Source organism: Myxine glutinosa, chromosome 2, assembly GCF_964187855.1.
Source record: "Myxine glutinosa chromosome 2, kmMyxGlut1.1, whole genome shotgun sequence".
Lineage (NCBI taxonomy): Eukaryota > Metazoa > Chordata > Myxini > Myxiniformes > Myxinidae > Myxine > Myxine glutinosa.
Window position 1 is genome coordinate 270,498,713 of NC_136262.1, and position 21,611 is coordinate 270,520,323.

General features: G+C 43.9%; 1 protein-coding gene across 1 annotated transcript in view; it reads left to right on the forward strand.

The window, feature by feature from the left end:
• LOC137420547 (uncharacterized) overlaps positions 1 to 21,611 on the forward strand; it is a 106,439-nt gene that overhangs the window by 59,777 nt on the left and 25,051 nt on the right. Inside the window, exon 7 of the mRNA XM_078772720.1 lies at positions 21,367 to 21,554. Coding sequence (XP_078628846.1) covers positions 21,367 to 21,554 — 188 coding nt within the window. The remainder of the gene's footprint in view (positions 1 to 21,366; positions 21,555 to 21,611) is intronic.

Consider the following 21,611-nt stretch of genomic DNA (forward strand, 5'->3'; position numbering starts at 1 on the left):
CTCTTCCCACTTGGCCCTCGTTGACAAACCACACCTACCCCCCATCAGTCTCCTTCTCCACTCTTCTTTCTCTCGACCTCAGCACCTCTTGTTGCACCATCTGCACCACCAGCACCTGATCATGTCGCCACCTGTATTGTCCTGCTGCCAATGCTACTGAACATGCACTCAGTGCATGCTGCACCGTTCCCACACCTCCACACAAATAACATCTCTCCTCCTGCAACAACCCCCACAATCTCAAGTTTACTGGTGTTTACAAGTTATATACATATATACTGGTTTACAAGTTTACAAGTTTTATATATATACAGTCACGTGAAAAAGTAAGTACACCCCATGTAAAGTTTTGACTTTTTCAACATATTTCAACATACAGCTATTTGATCTTCATTTCAACAATATTGATAGATAAAGGTGATATAATTTAACAAATATCATGAAACATTTACATTTTGTTGTCCATTGTATAATTTAAATAAACATAAATGCAAATTTCGCATGTGGAAAAAGTAAGTACACCCCTACATTTATCACTACTTCAAATACCTAAAATTAGAATCAGGTGCACCAGCTCAGGTGCAAATGATGAGAACATCTTGAGAATGAAGAGAGGATCTTGGAGGAACCTTCCTTATTTAAACCTCAGACATTTAGTTTGGTTTGCTCTTTGTTGTTGAAGTGCACGGCGTCACCATGCCTAGATCAAAATAGCTCTCTGAGGCCTTCAGAAAGAAGGTTGTAGATGCCTTCGAGTCTGGGAAGGGATTTAAAAAGATCTCCAAACAATTTGAAATCAATCATTCGACTGTCCGGGAGATCATCTACAAGTGGAGAAGATTCCAAACAACTGCCAACTTGTTCAGGCCAGGCCGCCCCAGCAAGTTAACCCGAGAGCAGACCGCAAGATGCTGAAAGAAGTCTCTAAGAACCCCAGAATGTCATCACGGGACCTACAGGTAGCTCTTGCCACTGTTGATGTCAAAGTGCACGAGTCTACCATTAGAAAGAGGCTGCACAAATTTGATCGACATGGGAGGTGTGCCAGGAGGAAACCTTTGCTGTCCAGAAAGAACATCAGAGCAAGACTAAAGTTTGCCAATGAACACCCAGGCAAAGACCAGCACTTCTGGAACAATGTGCTCTGGACAGATGAGTCTAAGGTAGAGCTATTTGGCCACAGTACCAGAAGACATGTTTGGTGAAAACCAAAGACAGCATTTGACCACAAGAATCTGATACCAACTGTAAAGCATGGTGGTGGAAATATTATGGTTTGGGGCAGCTTTGCTGCATCTGGGCCTGGGCAGCTCACCATCATAGAATCCACTATGAATTCTTCATTGTACCAGAGGGTGCTTGAGGATAATGTGAGGCCATCTGTCGGAAAGTTGAAGCTCAACCGAAGGTGGATCTTGCAACATGACAATGACCCTAAACATACCAGTAAATCCACCAAGGAATGGCTGAGAAGAAAGAAATGGAGGGTTCTGGAATGGCCAAGTCAAAGCCCGGATCTAAACCCCATCGAGATGTTGTGGGGGGATTTGAAACGAGCTGTGCATGCAAGAAACCCCTCAAACATCACACAGCTGAAAGAATTCTGCATGGAGGAGTGGGCAAAAATTTCTCCCAGTCGATGTCAGAGACTGGTAGACAGTCATAAGAAATGCCTACTTGAGGTTGTTTCTGCCAAAGGGGGCAATACCACCTTTTAGAGCCAAGGGTGTACTTAGTTTTTCCACATGTGAAATTTGCATTTATGTTTATTTAAATTATACAATGGACTACAAAATGTAAATGTTTCATGATATTTGTTATATTATATCACCTTTACCTATCAATATTGTTGAAATGAAGATATAATAGCTGTATGTTGAAATATGTTGAAAAAGTCAAAACTTTACATGGGGTGTACTTACTTTTTCACGTGACTGTATATGCCTGGTGTTGGCGAAGCGATTAGGGTGCCGGCTTGGGATCCGAGGATCCTGGGTTTGAATCCCGGTCGATCGCTGAATTAACACCAGGGGGAGTGACTCAGACTGTCATCCTTCCGGATCTGCAAATTGAGTACCAGTTCACTGGTAATTCCCTGTGTGTTGCAAGGGGCGACTAACAGGGTTGGCGGCAGGAAGGGCATTCCGGCCATAAAACATTGTTTCAAAAAGGGGACCATGGTTCCCGAAAAAGGCCAACCCCTGCTTTGCGGGGAAAAATTGCCTCTAAAGGTGGTTCATATATATATATATGTATATATATGTATATATATATATATATATATATATATATATATATATATATATATATATATATATATATATGTATATATATATGTATATATATGTATATATATATGTATATATATATGTATATATATGTATATATATGTATATATATGTATATATATGTATATATATGTATATAGATGTATATATATGTATATATATGTATATATATGTATATATATATATGTATATATATGTATATATGTATATATATGTTTTCTATATATATATATATATATATATATATATATATATATATATATATATATATATATATTTATATATATATATATATATATATATATAATATATATATATATATATATATATATATATATATATATATATATATATATATATATATATATGTATATATATATGTACAGTGGGGAGAACAAGTATTTGATACACTGCCGATTTTGCAGGTTTTCCCACTTACAAAGCACGTAAAGGTCTGTAATTTTTATCATAGGTACACTTCAACTGTGGAAGACGGAATCTAAAACAAAAATCCTGAAAATCACATTGTATGATTTTTAAGTAATTAATTTGCATTTTATTGCATGAAATAAGTATTTGATCACCTACCAACCAGTAAGAATTCCGGCTCTCACAGACCTGTTAGTTTTTTCTTTAAGAAGCCCTCCCATTCTCCACTCATTACCTGTATTAACTGCACCTGTTTGAACTCGTTATCTGCATAAAAGACGTCTCCAGACCGTCTCCGACCACAAAGACCGCAAAGACCGACCGCAAAGCCGTCTCCAGACCTGTCCACACTCAATCAATCAGACTCCAACCTCTCCACAATGGGCAAGACCAGAGAGCTGTCTAAGGACATCAGGGACAAATTTGTAGACTTGCACAAGGCTGGGATGGGCTACAGGACAATAGGCAAGCAGCTTGGTGAGAAGGCAACAACTGTTGGCGCAATTATTAGAAAATGGAAGAAGTTCAAGATGACAGTCAATCTCCCTCGGTCTGGGGCTCCATGCAAGATCTCACCTCGTGGAGCCTCAATGATCATGAGAAAGGTGAGGGATCAGCCCAGAACTACACGGCAGGACCTGGTCAATGACCTGAAGAGAGCTGGGACCACAGTATCAAAGAAAACCATAAGTAACACACTACGCCGTCATGGATTAAAATCCTGCAGCGCACGCAAGGTCCCTCTGCTCAAGCCAGCGCATGTCCAGGCCCGTCTGAAGTTTGCCAATGACCATCTGGATGATCCAGAGGAGGAATGGGAGAAGGTCATGTGGTCTGATGAGACCAAAATAGAGCTTTTTGGTTTAAACTCCACTCGCCGTGTTTGGAGGAAGAAGAAGGATGAGTACAACCCCAAGAACACCATCCCAACCGTGAAGCATGGAGGTGGAAACATCATTCTTTGGGGATGCTTTTCTGCAAAGGGGACAGGACGACTGCACCGTATTGAGGGGAGGATGGATGGGGCCATGTATCGCGAGATCTTGGCCAACAATCTCCTTCCCTCAATAAGAGCATTGAAGATGGGGCGTGGCTGGGTCTTCCAGCATGACAACGACCCGAAACACACAGCCAGGGCAACTAAGGAGTGGCTCCGTACGAAGCATCTCAAGGTCCTGGAGTGGCCTAGCCAGTCTCCAGACCTGAACCCAATAGAAAATCTTTGGAGGGAGCTGAAAGTCTGTGTTGCGCAGCGACAGCCCCGAAACCTGAAGGATCTGGTGAAGATCTGTATGGAGGAGTGGGCCAAAATCCCTGCTGCAGTGTGTGCAAACCTGGTTAAGAACTACAGGAAACGTCTGATCTCTGTAATTGCAAACAAAGGTTTCTGTACCAAATATTAAGTTCTGTTTTTCTGATATATCAAATACTTATTTCATGCAATAAAATGCAAATTAATTACTTAAAAATCATACAATGTGATTTTCAGGATTTTTGTTTTAGATTCCGTCTTCCACAGTTGAAGTGTACCTATGATAAAAATTACAGACCTTGACGTGCTTTGTAAGTGGGAAAACCTGCAAAATCGGCAGTGTATCAAATACTTGTTCTCCCCACTGTATATATATGTATATATATGTATGTATATATATGTATGTATATATATGTATATATATGTATGTATATATATGTATATATATATATATATATATATATATATATATATATATATATATATATATATTGTTGTGGATATGAGGATTGTGTTTTTTTATTGTGTTTTTTTTATTATTGCTTTATTCTGGACCCTCCTGCCTCCAGTCTGTGTATAAAGGTCAAAGGGAGTTCCCGTAGTTAATTCCATAAAGCATACACGAAGGACACCATATATCCCTGTTCAATAGTTATATCCTTATTATGTGTATTAGTGTAAGGCTGTGTCTTCCATTAATTGAAATACTCCATTGCACCAAGTGAAATAAGAGTAGATTCCCTTCACCTTCCCCTTCCAACAATTGCCAACTGTTCCCTCCGCGACTCCATTCGCCACGAGGCCGGTTTGGAGAAGAAGGGGGAGGAGCTGCCGACTCCTGGCATGCCCGCCCATCGTCATCAAGGGCGAAGCCAGAGGGCCGTGCCGACCAATCAGGGCCGAGGCGAGCTCACCGATGGGCGTGTCCTGGACACCAGCGGCTTGATCGCCTGAGGCGCTATATAGAGCACGCGCGAAAGCCTGGAAGTGGTTGTTGGACTAAGCAAGAGAGGACTGAGTTGGACTAAGAGTTGGACTAAGCAAGAGAGGAAGTTGTTGGACTGGGTTGGACTAAGAAAGAGAGAGGAGAGAAGGGGCGAAGCGAAGCAAAGAGAGAAAGAGTCCTGGAGTTTGTGAGAGAGGGAGAGAGAACCCGTCACGCCAGACCCCCCACCAGCAGTGTTGGCTCCACCAAGCAGCTCCGACCCGTTACCCCGCGCACACGACAGGATCGGTGGCATCGGCGGCCGTCGAGGTCCAGCCCGACGTCCCGTGCGGGATCAAGCTTAAGCCAGCTCCGTGCCTTCCTCCCCCTCCAGCCACCCACCTCCTTCCAGCCAATCCACTCTGCAATTCCCCGTGTGCGTCCGTCTTTGTTTGTTCTGTCCAGGGTATTAATTAAGCCTGTTTAGATAAGCTAGCGATTTTCACTGTCTCTGATTTCTTCTGTAAATTATTTTATTATCCTTCCTTCTCCTTGGTTACTTTTGGGTGTAAATAGCAATAAATTATATTGGTATTTCTTACCCTTTGTCTTTCTTTCTTCTTTACATCCTTCGTTTTAGTCTTTTCCCCATTGAATATCTGTGGCGCGATTCGGCCAACGTTCAGGAATCGGGTTAGTCGGGGTAACTGTTCGGGCGCGGCGGCCATCCGCTCGGCAAACAACATCCTCGCCGCGGTCCCGTAACAATATATATATATATATATATATATATATATATATATATATATATATATATATATATATATATATATATATATATATATATATATATATACACACACACACACACACATATACATACTAGCCGAATGAAGGAATTTACTATAATTCAGCTTTTACCTGCTGCCATAGAAGATTGACTACTATGATTCAGCTCAGCTTTTAATTGTGAAATGGGCGCAGCCCGGCCGAGGCGGCCTCGACCGGCCTCACCACCTAGGCTATAACCTTCCCAGGGCCCGTCCCGACATTTTTTGTTTTCGATGTTTCCTCCTATCTTTCACCGTTCAGGAGATTAGCGCGTGCAAACAAACAAAAACTTTCTTATATATATATATATATATAGATAGATATATATATCTATGTGTATATATATATATTATATACATATATATATATATATATATATATATATATATATATATATATATATATATAGATATATATATAGATATATATACATATACATATATATATATTATATATATATATGTATATATATATATATATATATATTTATTTATTTTTATTTTATTTATATATATATATATAGACATATGTATATATGTACTAGCCGAAACCCGTGGAACATCCACGGAAGGGAGGATGTGGTGTATGGATAGAGTGTACCATTATGGATGGCATAGGGGATTTGCTTGTCCGAGTAAGAGTTAGGCACTCAGTGGACGGCTTGCTTTCACCTTCGCCTGTCCAATCAGCGGACGGCTTGCTTCGCCTTCGCCCAGCAGACGCCAATACGATGGCGTCGTATTGGCAGTTAATCGGATGCTTTTGGGCCCCAACGTCGGCTAATTCAGATTTTTCGATTATGGCTGTACGTGATAAACAAAGAGTGAGGATCGTAGATCGTAAATCCATTAGGGCTGTGGGCATCGGGTCACTGGGTGCGGCGTAAAAGGGATAACAAAGTCGAGTCCTTACGCTATTATATGTATATATATATATATATATATATATATATATACAGTGAAACCTTGACTTACGAGTTTAATTCGTTCTGTGACCGAGCTCGTAACTCAATTTGCTCGTTTCTCAAATTAAATTTCCCCATTAAAAGGCATTGAAATGCTATTAATCTGTTCCAGCCCCCAAAAAACCACACCAATTTTTTTTGTTACGTGTTTTTAAATAAGAAAAATGTACTTTATAAATAACAAATAATGTATAAACAAGCACGACCTCGTATATACTGTTCATAATAAAAGAGAATGTTGTAGCGACCCATGGGTCCCCCAAGCAAGACCGGCATCAGAATCTCCTTGCTCCAGCCGGTGACGTCACCGGCGGGGATCCCCGGCGCCAGAGTGGCTGGTCACGTGACCGCCAAAGCGTCCCGCGCGTGCGGGTATAATGAGCTACACCTGTGGATCACGTGACCACCGAAGCACGCCTCGCTTGAGAGGCGTGGCTTTCGGTTTCGGTTTGGGTTTTTGGTTTTGCTTTATAAGGCAGCCCGATAAACGGGCTTTTTAGTGTTCCCGAGTTGGTTTTACGAATAAACATCTTCTCGGACGAGTTTGTGCCTTGCCATCCTTTTATCCGTATTCTGCTGGAGTCCAGACTCCTTCAATGTAAAGAAATAAACTGGTTTTATTAAGTGTTGTGGCGGACACGAAAGCACTGACGTGGTGACATCACCCCGCACACCAAGTGGGGGTGGGCCACGCCGGCGAGAGAGGCGTGGCCTCAGGATATAGACGGGGTGTATGAACCTGGTGTATGGTGTATGAATCTGGTGTATGAACTCTCCTCATCTAGTTCAATGTGCCAGAAACCATTCTTAGCATCAAATACGCTGAACACCTTCGCCTCATTCAATTCTGTCAGTATGTCCTCAATTGTAGTCATTGGATAGTGACATCTCTTCAGTCTTTGATTAAGCTGCCTTGAGCAGCTTAGTGCTGCAGTTTGAATAAAGACTTGTATGAACCGCGTTGTCCGCTTGCTCCTTGCGTAAGCATTAGCGCGCGCAGCATCGCGCTACAGTGTATTTACCTTGAAGATCAGACGAAGATGCTGGCGGAGGTGGAGGAGATAACTTTTGCCCTTTTCGCCACACTTTCCTCGCTTTCACTTGCAGGGCGTTTCAATAAAAAAACCTGTCCAACGAGGTTTGTTTCTTCCTCCCTTTCAAAATGTTTCGAAAATTCTCCATCTCTTCATGGATAGAGGTCCGGAGCTTTGAAATAATCTTAACGCCCTTGGATGGCGTTATAGCCTTTATCGACTCCTTCTGCTTCAAAATCGTACATATCGTAGAAGTACTACGATCGTACTGTCTCGCCAAGTCGACAACACGCACACCTCGCTCATGTTTTTCGACGATTGCGTGTTTTATATCCAAGCACATCCTCTTCTTCTTCTCAGTACTGCCCTTGGCACTCAATTTCTTAGGACCCATGGTTAAAACAAAGAAATTTTCCAAAATAACCAAAATGCGAAAACAAAGCAGCAGCGATACACGGCAGAGATGCTTGCACGGCAAGATAACCACGTGACCGGAACCCACCTGGTGGCGGGTGGCGTAAGCTCGTAACTCAGATCTCGGCTCGCATCTCAAAGCAAAAAACTGCCCGAGCGACGGCTCGTATCTCGGAAAACTCGTAAGTTGGTGCACTCGTAAGTCAAGGTTTCACTGTATATATATATATATATATATATGTATATATATATATATATATATATATATATATATATATATATATATATATATATATACACATGTTTATTTATGTTTATTTATGTTTATATACGTTAGCCTGGTGTTGGCTTAGCGGCTAGGGTGCCAGCTTAGGATCCTAGGATCCTGGGTTCGAATCCCGGTCGATCGCTGAATTAACGCCAGGGGGGTTGACTCAGCCTGTCATCCTTCCGAGGTCGGCTAATTGAGTACCAGTTCACTGGTAATTCCCTGTGTGTCGTAAAAGGCGACAAGCAGGAAGGGCATCCGGCCATAAAACATTGCTTCAAAAAGGGGACCAACAAAAACAACAACAACCACGGTGCCTGAAAAAGGCCAACCCCCGCTTTGTGGGGAAAAATGGTCTCTAAAGGTTTTTTTTTTGGTTTTTTAAATGTTTATATATGCTTATTTATATATGTTTATATATATATATATATATATATATATATATAAATATATATATATATATATTTATGTGTGCGTGTGTGCGTGCGTGTGTGTGTGTGTGTGTGTGTGTATATATATATATATATATATATATATTGTTGCGGTTTTGAGAACCCACACTCTTTTTTTTTTTCTTTTTTTTTTTATACAATATCGAGGCTCGTGAAAGAGCGAACATTAATCACAGGAACACACAGAAAGACAAACCGACACATAAAACATATAACATAGGGAGCGGTAGACAAGATGGGGAGAGAGGGGGAAGGACACAAACACAACATTTGAGAGCAGGGACCGAGAGACATGGAGACATCGAGAGATCTGAGAGAGGGCGAGGGCTTTGGGGGGGGGGGGCGTGGGAAGGGGGCAGTGGGAGAGGTATAAAACATATGGACACTGCCAGGACTTCCAGGAAAGAAGTTGGAATTTCAAACAAGGTGGATCTGGGGTGAATTAGCGGGGGTAGAAAAGATCAAGGTTTTGGATGGGGGAAGATAAGAGATGGTGGTGAACAGCTGTTTTAAAGACCTGGAGGGAGGAGTGGGATTGAAGGGAGTGAGGGAGTTTGTTCCAGAGGCGGGAGAAAAGAGGAATGAAAGAGTGAAGGTGAGCGGAGAGCCGAGATTTCGGCAGTTTAACCATCAGAGGGTTGCTGGCAGATCTTGTGCGACCTGTAGGAATATTTGGGGGACAGAGCACAGAGAGAGCTGGGGGAGCAAGGCCGGAGAGGAGTCGGTAGAAGACAGAAAGACCACCTACCTGCCTGCGGTGAGTGAGTGAAAGGCCCTCAGAGATAGCTTCATCGCGGGAGATTCCAATAATTCTGAAAGCTTTGGTTTCAACAGCGTGAAGCCGAGCTAGGTGTGAGGCAGGAGCACCGGCCCATAGGGGAGAACAGTATTCCATTGAGCTGCGGATGAAAGCCTTGTATGTGGTGAGGAGCTCAGGTGTGCCGAGGAAGGACTTCGCACGACGGAGGATGCCCAGTCGGCGACTGGCTTTGGAGGCCAGCTTGGAAATGTGGTTTTCCCAAGAAAGATCATGGCAGATAGTGAGACCCAAAATCTTGAGCGACAGAACTTCTTGGAGAGGATTGTTGAGAAAGTAGATGGGAGGGTTGTCCAGTCGATCTTTTCGGAGAGACATAGTAAGAGTGTGAGATTTGTCAGGATTGAAAGACATGTTCCACTTGTTTGACCAGTCTGTGATTTTGTCCAGGTCTTCAGAGAGTGAGGAGGCAGCAGACTGCCGATCTGAGGGAAGAGGAATGGAGCGGCAGAGAGTGGAGTCATCAGCAAAGAGATAGCGAGGATTTTCGAGAGAGTCAGAGAGATCATTGATGAAGACCAGAAAAAGCACGGGGCCCAGAACACTGCCTTGGGGAACTCCAGCCTGAACAGGAAGAGGAGATGAGAGAAACCCATTCAGGGCCACACGTTGACGACGACTAGAGAGGAAGTCCGCCAGCCATGCGTGGAGATTTCCATGGATACCAAAGGAGGAGAGTTTGGTGAGCAGAGCGGGGTGCCAGACCGTGTCGAAGGCACGTGATATGTCGAGGGAGACAGCTCTAATTTCCTGTTTGGCATTGAGGACCTCCATCCATTGTTGAGACAGCAGAAGCAGCATGTCCAGAGTAGAGTGACCTGGTCTGAAACCAAATTGATGATCAGAGATCAAGCCATTGGAGAAGAGGAAAGATTTCATATCAGAAGCAATGATGGATTCCATGACTTTGCTGATAATTGGGAGAAGGCTGATTGGTCTGTAGTTGCTAGGATCTGTTTTTGCACCTTTTTTGTGCAAAGCGGTGATGTTGGCTGATTTCCAAGCAGATGGCAGTGTTGACCTTGAGCAAAAGAGAGGGTGAAGAGAACAGAGAGAGGGTGAGATAGAGCAGCAGAGCAGGATTTTAGGACCCGTGGGCTGATGCCGTCGGGTCCAGTTGCAGAATCAGAGTCGAGGGTTGACAGAAACTTTTCCACCTTGTCAGGAGGAAAGGACACGGAGTCCAGGAGCAGCAGGGTACGACTGGGTATGGTGGGTACAGAGAGGGATGGGTTTGGGACACAAGATTTAGAGGCAAACACAGAGTTGAGGCATTCAGCTTTTTCACGTGCGGAGTCAGCTGTGTAGCCGTTTGAGGTAAGGGAGGGGATGGAGGGGGAACAAACACCAGAAACGGATTTGACCAGACGCCACCAGGATTTGGAAGAGGGAGACAGATAAGAGAGTTCGGTCTTGAGAACGGAGAGATATTGTTTCCTGGCTCTCCTGAGGGTGGACACACACTTGTTTCGGGCTTTGTGAAAGGAAATGAGATTTCCTTCCGTTGGATTTGCTTTCCAGGAGACGAAGGCAAGTTGTTTCTGGGCAACAGCCTCACCACAAGATTCCGTGTACCATGGACGGGAGGAAGGGTATGACAACTGAAGACGAGATGGGATAAATCTGTGCATGAGAGAGAGCAATTTACTTTGGAAGAATTCCCAGGATGAGTTGATGTCAGAGGTGGTAGAGATGGGAGACCAGTCCAGATGATTGATGGCTGCTTGAAGACCGTGCCAGTTGGCCTGAGTGAAATGCCAGACTCGTCGACGCTGAGCAGGCTCCCTGAGGATGGTCAGAGAGATGTCCACTTTAACAAGGACATGATCAGATGATCCGATCGGAGCAGAAGAAGAGCAGCAGACATTTTCAGGGAAGTTAGTCATAACCAAGTCCAGAAGAGAAGATGTTCCGTTGACTGAGATCCGGGTCGGGAAATTGACAGATTGTGTCAGTCCCAGTGAGTCGCAGAAGTCCTTTGCTGAGGAGCCATGGCTGGTGAGAGAGGTACCCACACCCAGCCAACTGGCATGATGACAGTTGAAATCACCACATATGAGGAAGAGAGAGTTGTAAATAAATATGACATCATTAAAGGGTTAAAGGTTGCACCCCATAGTTAGGTCACAAGCAACACTTAGGCCACCATAGGACTTCAGTTATTTCATTAGTATGTGTTTAGATAAGGCCGTGTTTCCAATAGTTGAATCTGCATTGTGTCAGTCAAATAAGGAGTCGGCCCTTTCATCCATTTTAGCAGCCTCCCTCTCCAAGCCGCGCCATAAAGCGCGACCCTACAGTCTGTACCTCATGGCCCCTCCCAAGTGTTATGTGCCTCGGCCAGCAGCAGCTGCCTTATCGCTCGCTCAACGCCGCCATAAGCCACCAGGCAAGGCCCGGAAAAAGGGGGCGGAGCGCCAGGAAGAAGGAGTGGCCACGTCAACCCACCATCAGGGCGTGGCCGGTAAGCGATGACCAGCCAACCAGGGCTGAAGTGACATCACCGACAGGCGTGGGTTTGGGGCTCGCGGAGCAATCGCTTGGTTGACTTATAAAAGGGCGAACGCAAAGCCCTTTCACAGGACTTAGACGGAGCGCACACTTGTGAAAGGACGGATGCAGTGGCGCTGATTAAAGGAGGACCTTATTAAAGGAGGACTTATCGGGAGAGCGCACTTTTGTGAAGAGATATACGGCACGCTTGATGAGAGAACTGTCCAAGACGGCGTCGTACGATCGGCGTTGTAAAGGACTTCCTGGGAAATGCGCGTTGCAAAAGGACTTATACGGATCGCACACTTGTGAAAGGACTGATGCAGTGGCGCTGATTAAAGGAGGACCTTATTGAAGGAGGACTTATACGGAGCGCACACTTGGGAAAGGACTGATGCAGTGGCGCTGATTAAAGAAGGACTGATCGGGAGAGCACACCTTTGTGAAGAGATATACGGCGTGCTTGATGAGAGAACTGTCCAAGACGGCATCGTACGATTGGCGTGGTAAAGGACTGGTTGGAAACGCGCTGTGCGAAAGGACCTTGGAGCGAGGGGGCGTTTGGCACGAGTGTGCATTTATTACATGCGCCATAGGACCCCAGCTTCCCCCCGCTATATAATTGTCCGGTCGCGTTCCAACTACACGCGGAGCTGCCTGCCGGGTTTCGTCCGCTGGATCGGAGCCTGGACCGGAGCCTGGACTGGAGCCGGGCTGGAGCCTGGACTCGCTGGTGGCCATCAACTATCTACAATCCCCGTGTGAGTGTGTACGTTTGTCCTGGGTATCTATATAATAATAGCGTAAGGACTCGACTTATGGATCTATATAATTATGGTAAGGACTTATGGTCTTATGGATCTTAAGGACTTAATGGATCTTATATGGAATGGATCTTATCCATAATCCTTATCCTTAATGGATCTTATCCATATGTCTTAATGGAATATATGGATCTTAAGAACTCGTAAGGACTTATGGATCCTTTTACGCCGCACCCAGTGACCCGATGCCCACGGCACTAATGGATTTACGATCTACGAACCTCGCTCTTTGTTTATCACGTACAGCCATACTCGAAAAATGGGCGAAGGCGAAGCAAGCCGTCCGCTGATTGGACAGGCGAAGGCGAAAGCAAACCGACCACCGAGTGGACAATCCAGAGCATGCATTTGTGCCGGTGTCGGCGATCGTTGTTCATATATGCACTTTTCATTCTCATCTTTCTTCCTAACTCTTACTCGGACACGCAAATCCCCTATGCCATCCATAATGGTACACTCTATCCATACACCACATCCTCCCTTCCGTGGATGTTCCACGGGTTTCGGCTAGTTAAGAATAAGACTTTAAAGCTGCCCTGTGTTATTCTTCTTCCTCTTCCTATCCTGTACATTCTTTCATTTCCTCTTTCTTTCTTTGTACATAATTAATAAACCAATCTTTGTTCTTCCTATTTTCTGGGTTTCCTCTTATTCGATCGCATCCGTCTTTTCTCTCATTGGGTAAACGTGGCACGATCGGAACCGCCATAATCGGGTTTAGTCATTGTTAACGGCCCGAATCGCGGCTCGCTTCGCTCGGCGTGTCCACTAACGCCGTGGTTCGGGTGGGAGTTATCTCCTTGCTTTACGGCCGGTGGTAGTACTTAGGTAATTGGACTAAGACTCGACCAACAACCCTATTTCCCACCGACCGGAAGGAACGTTATAACTTCCAGGACTCGGGTCGGCCTGATAAAAGGACAAGGGGATTAAACCCCCCTTGATAAGGGGAGAGCCGACATCCGAGATCCGCAACAATATATATATATATATATATATATATATATATATATATATATATATATATATATATATATATATATATATATATATATATATATATATCTATCTATATATATATAAAATAAAAATAAATAAATTTATATATATATATATATATATATATATATATATATATATATATATATATATATATATATATATATATATATATATATATATATATATAAAATAAAAATAAATAAATTTATATATATATATAGATATACATAGATATATATATATATATATATATATACATACATAAATATATATACATAGATTATATACTTATATATATATAAGTTCAAAACACACCTGGTCACAAGTGTGCCGCACTGACCGGGTCCTCAGTCTAGGTCCTCAGCATCATCCCGTTTCAGCCCTTCAACCTCGATACGGTCAGCTAAGGTGGGCCGGCAGGGACACATACACATACACATGCAGCGACTGCACCTGGATGCGCACACACCCCCACCCCCACCCCCAGCCAGTGCGAACAACAACAACAACAACAACACCTCCACATCCAGAAGCCACAGCACCAAACAAACATGGTGGAACACTCAAACACCCACCTTTATACCCTTCACCACTCACCAACAAAACACACCAGATCATTCATACACACCCATACACACACATACACACACAACACCAACCAACCAACCACCTACCCTTGCATCATACACCACTCAACACACAAAAACACACTCATGCAAAAATTAATTCATGCAAAAACACACACCCTCACCCACTCACTCTTATACACAAAATAAGAAATAATAATGGCAACAAAAAAAACAAACAAAAAAAAAAAAACACAACCAACCTGCACCGTTCGTCGTGCCTCCATAAACCTCCTCCATATCCAAAATGAGCCTTTCAAGGCAACCTGGGCCACCTTGTCACACATCCTCCTTTCTGTCCCACACACCCCCAGCCTAGCAAGAAATGCAGAAAAGGAATTGCCAATATACCCTCTACACCCCACCTCAAATGGCTGACATGAAACTCGCCAACCCTTCTCCCGGCACTCTGCCTCCAGCTCACTGTACTTTCCTCTCTTCCTCTCGTGCACCTCCTCCATGTTCTCTTCCCAAGGTACCGACAACTCCCCTAAGATGACCTGTCTTTTTGCACCTGACCAAATGACAATGTCAGGCCGCAACCTTGTCACACAGATCTCCTCTGGGAATACCAATTGTGGCTTTAGGTCTGCCGCCACCTGCCAATCACAAGCATCTGACAGCCCTCTTGCTTTCCACCTCCTCCTCTTTCCACCTCTTACCACTTGGCCCTCTTTGACAAACACCTCTCCCCCATCAGTCTCCTTCTCCACTCTTCTCTCTCTCGATCTCAGCACCTCTTGTTGCACCATCTGCACCACCACCGCCAGCACCTGATCATGTCGCCACCTGTATCTTCCTGCTGCCAATGCTACTGAGCATGCACTCAGTGCATGCTGCACCATTCCCACACCTCCACACAAATAACATCTCTCCTCCTGCAACAACCCCCACAATCTCAAGTTTACTGGTGACGGAAGCACATCATACGTTGCCCGCAACAGGAAATTCAACAATATTGGCTCCATCCTCCAAATCTCTTGCCACTTCAATATCCTCACCCGCACACCTTCCCACTTAGTCAAAGCACCTTGCTGTGCCTGGCCGACTGCTTTCACATATCTCCCCTCTTCTTCCTTTCTTCTCACCTCCCTCTCAACCATCTTCCTCCTCTCTTTCACACATGCCTTTCCCCATCGCTCATGCTCCATCCACCCCAAGCCATGCTTCCCATGCTGTACCATACCCATGACCTCCTCCTGTTGCAACCGCTCCTCCATCTCGTCCACCTCTGCTCTTGCATTCCACTTCCGACTTCCCTTCTTCTCTGGGAGAGCATTCTTTACCACTGCATCACTTGAATCCCACAACTTCATGAACTCCCGCACCCTCACCACCTTAACCTCCTCGGTTAATGATGTCAAGGGGAAACTGGAGTTTTCCACCCTGACCATAAAAGGCAATGTTCGTCAAACAGCGTGGCACTCCCAACCACCTCCTCACAAACCCACTCACCACAACCTCCATCCTCTCTACACCCCCAATTGCAATATCATGCATCATCAATGGCCACAATACTCGTGGCATCAACCCAAACTTCAAACACCATACCTTCAACTTACCTGGCAAACCACATCCATCAATCCTCTTCAAACCTCTCAAAAGCTTGTTTCTGACCTCCTCCACTCTTCCCACATCATTCAACTCCACTGTATACCATCTTCCCAAACTCTTCACAGGGGTCTCTATCAAATATGGAACCACCTCCCCTCCCAGCTCAAACCTGTGCATGTTATCCACCACCCCTCGTCTCACTACCACACTCCTCGACTTTCTTGCTTTAAATCCCATTCTTGCCCACCGCATCAACCTTTCCAGTCGTCCCAGTACCTCTACTGCTGCATCAGCGGACTGTTGGACAACTGTCAGGTCATCCATGAAAGCAAACATTGCTGGGACCTCTGACCAGGGGCTAGCTCCACTTCTTTCCCATGTCCACTCACCGCACGTATCAACAACTCCATAACCAGCACAAACAAAATCGGGGAGATGGTACATCCCATCGGGATCCCCACTTCCAACTTCTGCCACTGTGTTACATAGGACTGTGTCGCAAACCGCATCCAAAACTGATCATAATATGCCATCAAAAAATCCCCAAATCTCCGTGGCTCCCAAAAGAAATCCATGGCATACCTGATCAAGGCATGCGGCACTGACCCATATGCATTCTCCAAATCCAGCCATACCACCGCCACATCCTTCCTTTGCCTCTTTGCCTCCTGTAACACTTGCCAGACCATTGCCGAGTGTTCAATGCATCCTGGTGATCCTGGTATTCCTGCCTTCTGCACAGAACCATCCACAAAACCATTCCCTCTGATGAAGCCTGAGAGCCGTGCCGCAAAGACACATCAATATCTTCCCATCTACATCGAGCAATGATATTGGTCTAAACTGCTCCAGTGTCACAGCCTCCTCCTGCTTTGGAATATAAACTCCTTCCGCCCTTGTCCATTGACTGGGCACCACTCCTTGCCTCCATACCACCTTCAGAGCCTTCCACAGATACTGCCTGATGCCTTCACAACTCTTAAACACCTTGTATGGCACTCCACTTGGTCCTGGAGCCGATGCGGTGCCTTCCTCAAAACTGCCTCAATCTCAGACATCTTTGGCTCTGACAAATCAAATGGAACACCTGGCTCTGTCGGTCTCACCAATCCTTCGATGTCCTCCACCACTTCGTTCCTCCTTGTGTCTGCATACGTGACACGCAGGTGACCTTCCAACTCTTCCTTTGGTACCTTCAGTTCACCAAATCGAGACGGCTCCAACAGATCCTTCACAAACTGAAAAGGCTTCTCAAAGAACCTCTTTCTCTTCCTCTGCCTCGCCTTTCTTCGCCTCTTCATCCTTTCCACTCTCTTCAACTTCACCAACCTCATCCTCACCTGCTTCGTCAACACCTCAAGCCCATTCCTCTCCCCTTCCACAGCCCTCTTCCATCTTCCATTCAAACTCCTCATCTCCATTCTCAACTCATGGATCTCCCTCTGCCTCATGCTCAAACATGCCTCCTTCTCACCCCTCTCTACACACTCTTTCACTCCAAACGTGACACATGCATACTCAAACACAATCTCATTCATCTTTCTCAATCTATCTTCCACCCTTCCTTTCAACCTATGAAGCGCACCACACATCACTCCATCCATTCTCTCCCATACTTCCCTTTCTCCCATACCTGGCCATTTCACTCTCCTCCTCACATCCTTTCCCTGCTGAAGTACAACCCCAGGACATACAACACTGTGGCTTGCTACCTGGCTGTTTCTCCCGGCCGTCTTACGTGTCCCCTTTTCAAAGGCACTACGTTGCTGTACCTCCTCCTCACCCACCTTACGCACACACCCCATTCGGCTCTGATGGATATGCAATCCTCTCACCGACTCAAACTCACGTCCACACCCACACTTCTCTCGAACCTGCCCTGCCTCCACATGCACACCATCACCCCAGAGACAGACATCTCCCATATCTTTATATATATATTTATATATATATATATTTATATATATATATATATAATTATGTATATAATTATATATTTTTATTTTATTTTTTTCCCAGAAGAGGCAATGACGCGCGCTGAAAGGGAGTACTCAGTTTTTGTCCCCCGTCACACCGCGGAGCGAAAGGGGGACTGGTTTTCCCATCCGTACGGGCGTGCATGCATGCGTGCGTGTGTAAGCGAAGGACCGCATTCGAACTTGGTGTGTGGGTGCAACCCACGTCAAAATCCAAGATGGCCGCCGCCATGTGAGTCTGCTGCCATGTATGTCTGAACCTTGTGAGTGGAATATCTTGAAAAATAAGCGAAGTACCAACTTCTAATCTGGTGTGGGTGTATCTAGGCACAAGGAAGAACGCTATTGAAAATTGGGTCGCCATGTCAAAATCCAAGATGGCCGCCGCCATGTATTTCTGAACCTTGTGAGCGAAATATCTTGAAAAATAAGCGAAGTACCAACTTCTAATCTGATGTGTGGGTGTATCTAGGCATCAGGAAGAACCCTATTGAAAATTGGGTCGCCATGTCAAAATCCAAGATGGCCGCCGCCATGTATGTCTGAACCTTGTGAGTGGAATATCTTGAAAAATAAGCGAAGTACCAACTTCTAATGTGGTGTGTGGGTGTATCTAGGCATAAGGAAGAAGGCTATTGAAAATTGGGTCGCCACGTCAAAATCCAAGATGGCCGCCACCATGTATGTCTGAACCTTGTGAGCGAAATATCATATCATCGCATGTTTTCTGCGTCTTCCACTTTGTCAACTCACATCACTTCCCCGACGGGGGACCTAGGTGTAACGCTTGTCACTCCGGTTTCTTGTTGTACACCGCTCCTTTCCTTTGCCATCTCCAGGCGCTGCATAACGTCATTGCCGGGCACCGAAGAGGGCTCGGCAATGACGCACGCTGAAAGGGAGTACTCAGTTTTCACTCTGGTTGTTTGTTTGTTTTCTTGTTTGTTGTCCGGGCGATATCTCAGCCATCCTTTGAGCGAGGAAGCTGAAATTTCGGCACAATAATGAGAAAGTACTTTCTCAAAAAGATTATTTTTGTTTTTTGATTAATCAATTGATTAGTTATTTAATTATTAGCGATTAATTGAGTACTTATACATTTCCTTTCTCTTCTGGGCATTATCTCAGGCACCTTTTGAGTTAGGAAGCTGATATTTGGACATGCTAATGACCAAGTGATTTGGCTGTAAAAGCTATTTTTTGATTTATTGATTAATCAATAAATCCATTAATTATTTAATTATTTGATTTATGACTAAAAAAATTATTTTTTTTGTTACACATTCGGATGAAATGGTGGTGGTTTATGTGTTCTATTAGGCAATTGATTGATAATTATTTAATTTTATTATGATTATTTATTTATTTTAATTATTAATCATTTATTTATTTTCTTTCTCATCTGGGCAATATCTCAGGCACCTTTTGAGCTCGGAAGCTGATATTTGGACATGACAATGACCAAGTGATTTGGCTGTAAAGGCTATTTTTGATGAATTGATTAATCAATTAATCGATTAATTATTTAGTTATTCAATTAATGACATAATGAATTTTTTTTAAGTTACAGATTCGGATGAAATGGTGGTGATTTAGGTATTCTGTTGGCCAATTGATTAATTATTTAATTATTTTTTGATTATTATTTATTTATTTTCATTATTAATCATTTATTTATTTTCTTTCTCATCTGGGCAATATCTCAGGCACCTTTTGAGCTTGGAAGCTGATATTTGGACATGACAGTGACCAAGTGATGTGGCTATTAAGGATATTTTTGATATATTGATTAATCAATTAATCGATTTATTATTTATTCGTGAATCAATTATTTAATTTTTTCGATTAATGAATTATTTAATTAATTTTCAAAAAGTTACAGCTTCGGATGAAGCACCTGGTGGTTTTGTTATGCTATTAGCCAATTGGTTAAGAAAATATTGTCATGATCATTATTTATTGATTTTAATGATGCAATTAATCAATCAATTATTGAACACCTTTCCATCCCAATAGTGTCTGTGCGCTGCATGGCGAAATTGCCGGGTGCCCATGGCGCCCCGGCAATGCCGCGCTAGAGGATGTTGTTTATTTATTTGGCATGGGGGCGGTATACTTTGAATGTATCTGTACTTGTTATCACGTATTTATATCTATACTCAGTTGAGGCTCGTGTGAGAGCTAACACATAAAATATATATAAAAAACTATAGGGGGAGAGCTAACACAAGGGGAGAGAGGGGGAAGCACAACACCAGGAGCGAACAGGGACATTGGGAGATCTGTGGAAGGGAGAGGGCTGGGGTGGGTACACGGGATGAACAAGATGGTCACTGCAGGGGATTTCAGGAAAGAAAACAGGGATTTTGCAGGAGGTGGATTTGGGGTATATTAACGGCGGTAGAAAAGTTCAAGGTTTTGTATGGGGGAAGATATGAGATGGTGGTGAACAGCTGTTTTGAAGATCTGGAGGGAAGAGTGGGATTGAAGAGACTGGGAGTTTGTTCCAGAGGCAGGAAAAAAGAGGAATGAAAGAGTGAAGGTGGGCAGAGAGTCTTGATTTTGGGAGTTTCACCAGAAGAGGGTTGCTGGGCCGCAAATGTAGAAAATGCAAATCTAAACATAATACCCCTTAATAATACAATGTACACATAATAATCTACACATTTAAAAAAAATGTTTACAATATACAGTATGTTGTGCGATTGGATGTATAGCCCAATGCAGGACCCACAGCATCTACCACAAATTTCGCAGGTATAAACTGGTCCTTGTGGAGATGAACATTGGCAGGTTTTCCTTTCTTGCCTCTGCTGTCTCTCGATATCTCTCCCACATTCAAAGTGGTCCAGGCCTTTGCGGCAAATGTTATGCCAAGCTGACCTGTTTGTGACTTGAGGTTCCCAGATGACAGCTGGAATGGCGCAATACTTGAGTGTATATTTGAGGATGTCCTTGTAGCGGTTCCTTTGTCCACTACATGATTTTACCAAATTCAAGTTGTCCATAGAAAAGCGCTCTTGGGATTCTATGGTCTTCCATGTGTGTGAGGTGTCCTGACCAGCGAAGCTGGGCTTGCATTAGGAAATACTCAATTCCTTGGATACAACAGTGGTCTGGTTTCATTCTAACAGGTGTATGTAATAATGTTGGGGGGCAGAAGAATGCAGTTTTTTGGATGTACCACATGCCAATGCCACACATTTGTCTTTTGCAGAAGCTGCAAGTTGGTTTGTTCCTTTGAACACCAAAGGAAACTCCAGTAACTCACACACGTGCAAACTCAACATTGCAAGTTGCACACCATTTGAGCGGAGCCACAGCTTCCCCTTTGACCCTATTGCGATGTCAAACGATGAGCATGGAGTGGTGGCCCACCTGAGGCAGAAACAGATGACCTTGCAGGTACAGCTTTAAAAACTTACGATAAGTGCATGTTGAAAATGCAGTTTAGTCTTGATA